The 5,837-nt window shown below is 50.8% G+C and overlaps 1 protein-coding gene across 1 annotated transcript in view; it reads right to left on the bottom strand.

Annotated features, from left to right (window-relative positions):
* LOC138164833 (metalloprotease TIKI2-like) overlaps nt 1-5,837 on the bottom strand; it is a 236,001-nt gene that overhangs the window by 21,558 nt on the left and 208,606 nt on the right. The window contains exon 6 of the mRNA XM_069092758.1: nt 446-730. Within this exon, the coding sequence (XP_068948859.1) occupies nt 446-730 (285 nt within the window). The remainder of the gene's footprint in view (nt 1-445; nt 731-5,837) is intronic.

The following is a 5,837-nucleotide window of genomic DNA, read 5'->3' as shown; positions in this document are numbered from 1 at the left end:
TGTGAGTGTGTGTATGTGAGTGTGAGTATGTTGTGTGAGTGTGTATGTGAGTGTGTGTGAGTGTATGTGAGTGTGTGTGAGTGTATGTGTGTGAGTATGAGTGTGTGAGTGTGCATGAGTGTGTGAGTGTGTGTATGTGAGTGTATGTTGTGTGAGTGTGTATGAGTATGTGAGTGTGTGTGCATGTGAGTGTGTGTGTGTGAATGTGTATGTGTAAACCAGCCCTGGACTGTAGATAAGGTCCATAAGGCCTGGCACTGGACTAGACATCAGACCCTCAGGGTTTGCATTCTCCTTCTCAGTCCTGTTACTTCTCTGGGCCTGTTTCCTCGCCTGTAAAGTGAATGGGGAGGGGTGGGCTCCCGGATTTGGCCCATCTCTCCCCACCTGCTGCCGGCAGGGCTGGGCCCACCTGGGATGGTGAGTAACAGTGTCTGGCACTCACCTGTCCTCAATCCGGACCCACAGGTCGTTGAACTGCCGTGGCCGGTGCTGCTTGTGATGCTTTCGCCTCCACTTCTTTTGGCGCCCAAACTCCTCCAGCTGGCTGAGGCTGTCGGAGAGCAGGAGGTGGGGGGACAGCAGGTCGTCATCTTCCTCCTCCTCGTCCCCCGGCCCGGGAGGCGTGGAGGCCATCGAGGAGGATGGACTCTGCTCCATGAGTGGCATGGTGGGGGCCGAAGTCACTACGGGATCTGGAGAAGGGGGCTGGGAGGTCCGGGGGCTGGAACTGAAAAGAGCCAACATTGGGTCAGTTCTACCCGGGAGGACAGAGAGGGAGGGGAGGGGCTAGCAAGACCAGGAACCTTCTACAAACCAGGGTGTTTAGCCCGCAGAGAATAAATGAATGAGCTCTGATGTCCCCTGCCAGCTGAGCCCTGGGCCTGAGCAGTCTGACCTTTGATCTTAGGCCCCTTGCATACCTGTAGTCATCAGGTATTTCACTACAGACTCAGGCAGACAGGACAGGATGATGATAAAAGCACTGTCATTGCTAAGGACATACTGAAGGTCCCGGAATCTTCCCAGGGAGAGTGCTGCAAGAGGAAGATCTTTGAGCCAGGAGAAGGAAGGGAAGAGGCATCTGAACTGGGCTTGAAGGATGAGGCCAATTTCAGTCTTGGCAGCCATGGCCAGAGAAGGGGAGAGGATATTCTAGGCAGAGAGAACAGTGTAAATGGATCTTCTGAGCTGGGGGTAAGGAGGTCCATGACAGAGACCAAAGAAGGCACTAGCACAGTTGAGTGAAAAGGTAGCTAGGGCTTGGACCGGAGAGCCTTGAGCACCAGACTCAGGATGGGGCTTTATTGGAGGGGCAGCAGCATCCAGGAAGAGCTGACTGCTCATCTTCACTCTGCCTGGCAGGACAAGGAGCCAACCTTACAAGGCTGGGGAGTCAGACCAGACTGAGCTGAACCCTGGGCAGAGAGGCTTAGTAATCCTGCCCCGCTCAGGGCCATGTGGCCCCCAGTGCTGATAGACAACAGAGAATCCAGGCCTTCCACCTCTATCCTAAAAGGGCCCTGATATATTGGCAGAGCCAGGAGGAGGAAGGCTGATGTAGCCATCAGTAGCTCCTGCATCCTGTCATCTAATTAGTCCAGCCCACGGCTCAGAGTAGGTGGTAACAGATGGTTCCCGGATCTCCTCACTGAGGGCACAGCCAAGTCCATGACCTAGAGTGTGGTAAATGGGGCCCATGAGAGGGACCATGGGCAGAGACCATAGAGAGGCCAGCACTATGTCTCCTCTGAGATCAGGGCCAGCGCCCAGTCTTGGGCCAGAATCAGGGCCCACTTTGGGTCTGGATTCCAGTTCGGTCTTAGGCTTGGGCTCAGTGTGGGCCCAGGTTCAGGGGGTAAATACGAGTCCAAGGTCTGGACTGAATAATCATTCAATAATGGGTCCAGATTGAAGGCTGAGTCTGAAGTCAGAGTCAGAGGTCAGAGGTCAGTCTGTGACCAAGCCCAGGGCCGAGTTTGCAGCTGATCTGAAGGCAAACTCAGGGCTTATTCTGAGACGGGGAGGGAAATTAAATCTCTATGCCTCAGTCATGGATTAAACCCATAATCTTAGACCTATCACTAGCTTATGTAGGATGTTTTTTTCTATCAAATGTTCTCTCAACCACAAGGGCTCATCTATTTTTAAATTATAGTAATTATTAGTTTATTGCTCCCCTCACTTCCTCCCCTGACACCTCGGCCTGGCCAGGATGTGACCCTGATTCTGGGATTCTGTGCACAAGCTTGCCAGCTCTGGCAGGTCCCACCCTACTGGCAAGGCTCCCAGAGAGGTAGGTACAGGCCACAGATTATACCCAGTCTAGCTAAGGAGAGGGCCTCATCACAGGCTGCCTGAGCCTGAATTCTGGGTCCTTGGCAGTCTGTGAAACAGAGAACGATATAAAATGTCCCTCCATCTTGTGCAGCCCCTTCCTGCTTCCACTGGGACCATGGCAGATTGTTGGGGAAGAGGACAGAAGGGGGTCAGAATCACAGAGATTTTACACAGTTAACACACACGAAATTAGCTGCTGCCTCGATGAATGAGTGGCCGTCTCTCATGACCAAATGTGGACCCACCGCTTGAGGACCCAAATCCTGCCGACCTTGGCACTCTCCCTAACAAATGAAAGCAGAAGGCAGAAGGAAGCTTCATCTGGGGAGGAAGGAGGCCTTTTGGGTTCTCACTGGAGAGGCCAATGGAAGCGTTGGCGGGGTTGGTTTTATTGTGTGTCCAAAGGCAACAAGAAACATCATTTCATGGGACATTTGGTCATCTCATATTGCAGAGCTTGGGACGAGCATAAGCAGGAAAGACCACCATGAAGGTAACTGTGGTTTCCACGCCAACATCTGCTGCAGAGGATGAGAGAGTAGACACATTCGACAAAGAACCCACCAGGATACTCTAAGCCAAGTCAATGTACTCCTTAAAACTGCAGGATTTGGGGGCGGGGGGAGGGTGGTCAGGGCAAAAGGAAGGAAGGAGAAAACTTGGTTGGGGGTTAAAGAATGAAAGAACATTCAGGATCCTTGGTCCTGAAGATGATGAAAACTTTCTTCCTGAATAACATCAGAGAAAAGAAAATTGACTTTATTCTAACAGAACAGAAACATTCAGCCGCCGACGTGGGAGGCATGTCCTAGGCAGCTGTCTGTGTGTGCAGTCAGACCCTTGGATTGGCAGGAGAAAGGCAGAGTCAACATGGAATCAGATGAAGGAGAAGAGGTATGCTGTGTAATTACAATAGGAAAGGGGGAAGAAAATACATATTTCTCTGGTTCCTACTACGTTCCAGGTACTGCGCTGGTTTTCTTTTTTTTTTTTACAAATATCCCATTTGAGGCTCATATTTGAGCTCTGTGAGCGAGGACCTATTATGATCCCCATTTTACAGATGAGGAAACTAAGGCAGACAAAGGTTAAATGACTTGCCCAGGGTCACACAACTAGTAAGTATCTGAGTTAGGACTGGAACTCAAGCTTTCCTGACTCCAGGTCCAGGGCTCTATTCACTGCACTGCTCGCTGCCTCCCCTAACTTCAATCCTACCTATTCAGACAAGTACAATGGTCTTCATTTTATTCAGGCTCTCCTCCTAACTTTTTAGACTTTCTCTGTTGTTCAGTCCTTTCATTCTTCATGACCCATTTCTTGGCAGAAACAATGGAGAAGTTTGCCATGTCCTTCTCCAGCTCATTTTACAGATGAGGAGACTGAGGCAAACAGGGATAAGTGACTTGCTCAGGGTCACACAGTTAGTGTGGAGGCCAGATTTGAATTCAGGAAACATCTTCACCCTGGAAGTTCACTCTGTCCCTGGATTTCTCCTACAAGAAGTGCTCCCTGCCCCTGTGGCCCCTTCCTCTAATTGATTGGCTCCTCCCAGAACCTCCATTTTAAGGAAAACACACAGGTCAGCTAGGCCTTCATTTCTTTCCAGGCTCTACTACTGACTTCCCCACTTTTCTTCCCAATCTATCCCCTTTCAGCTCTCATCTCTATGTGATTGTCCTCCAATAGAAGGTAAACTCCTCGAGGGGAGTAAGTGTATTTCTTCTTTTATGTGTATTTCCAGTGCTTAAAGCAGCTCCTGGCCACTAATGAGCACTGAAAAGGCTTGGTGACGTGACATGCCAAAAAAATGAGTCTGGAAATGGATAGAGGACAGGACGCCGACTCTGACCATCCTCGTTTCAGCTGCAGAGAGGGCATCCAGAAAAGCATCCAGAAACCAAAAATCAAAATCAAGTGAAACAGGAGCAAAGAACCTTCTTGGGTCGACAAACATGGGGTCTTCTTGCCTAGTGTGTAGACACAGCAACTAAGAACAATGTGGACTCAGAAAATAAAGTCCTTTGCAAAACCTTTCACAGGAGCAGAGAACAAGGGATGAATAACGGAGGGAAAATGAGTTTGCTGAATCTGGCACAAGACCCAAGTAAACCAGTTCATCCCAAGAGCAGATACTGATGAAACTAAAAGGAGGGGGGTAGAACAGATGTTGGCATTCCTAGATCATTCTCATCCATTGCTAAGTCAGCTAGCATTTATTAGCTGTCCAAGTACTGGGGATGCAAGGACAAAGATCAGACAGTCCTTGACCTCAAGGATTTTGCTTTCTCTAGGACAGATGTTCTTAAGCTGGTGTCCCTGAGCTCCCATTTAAAAAAGTATTCTGCAGACTCTGTTTTGATATGATTGGTGCTCTCTTTAAGCCCATGTAGTTTACTTTGTGTATTTATGAACATGATTAAGAGAAGGGGTCCTTAGGGGCAGCCCAAGGAGGGGTCCACAGAAGGAAAGAGGTGAAGAATTTCTGCCTCTGGGGCCAGGAGACTGCCAAGCGCACACATGAAGGGACGGAAGGTGCCTCCGAGGTCATGTGGTCCAAACCCTTCATTCTTGAGATGAGGGAAACAGGGGCCCAAGGAGGTGAGGGGACATGGTCTCAGCTCAGGGGCCTGCCACTCTACAGATGTGTGTATCTGTCCCCTGTGTCCCTTCCCACCCCTCACTCAGCATCTGCCCAAGGTCAGGTTCTTATAATCCCTCACCCTGAATTGTCATAGCCTCCTAACTGAATTCCCAGCTGGGGGGAATTCTCCCTGCCTGCAGTCTCTCCAGTCACTCCCCAGTAGACTTAGCGGTATATGATTCCTAAAGTGTCATCTGACTGTGCATATGCTTCCCTGCTCAAGAAGCTTCACTGGCTCCCCCTTGCCTCTAGGAAAGCAGGCAGGCAGGGTGGCATCTCTTTTACAAGGGCCACAGCTGGGCCCATGGAGGGGACCTGAGTGAGTTACATGGGGTGAGGGCTAGAGCCTTTGAGTCTGTCGCTCCTTCCCAGGTGCTTGACTTCTTCCCGGAGCCTCTACCCTCCCCGCAAGGTGAGAGGAGCATTTATAAGTCACTGCCCTGAGCTAGGCCTACTCGCTCACGCTCTGGCCCACAGAGTCCATGACCTTGGACATCTGGCCCCAGACATCTTTGGAATATGGTGCTCATTAGGAGGGGCAGCACTGCTCAAGCCAGCTCTCTGCCAGCTGTCCCCCTGGCAAGCCTTGCTCCCTGATGCAGAACATAGGACAGACACTTCTGGACAAAGAGTCCCAGAGAAGACTGGAGCTGGAAGGACCCTTGGAACACAAAATGTTAGAGCAGGGAGGGCCTGAGAACTGAGAATGTCAGAGCTGGGAGGGCCTCAGAACAGGGGATGTCAGGGCTGGGAGGGGCCTGAGAACTGGGAATGTCAGGGCTGGGAGGGGCCTGAGAACTGGGAATGTCAGGGCTGGGAGGGGCCTTAGAACAGGGGATGTCAGGGCTGGGAG

The sequence above is a fragment of the Petaurus breviceps genome, unplaced genomic scaffold (genome assembly GCF_028583685.1).
Source record: "Petaurus breviceps papuanus isolate PSGF00001 unplaced genomic scaffold, PetGlider_PUasm1.0 207, whole genome shotgun sequence".
Taxonomy (NCBI): domain Eukaryota; kingdom Metazoa; phylum Chordata; class Mammalia; order Diprotodontia; family Petauridae; genus Petaurus; species Petaurus breviceps.
Note: the sequence above shows the minus strand (reverse complement) of the source record. Positions and strands in the feature narration are given on the sequence as shown.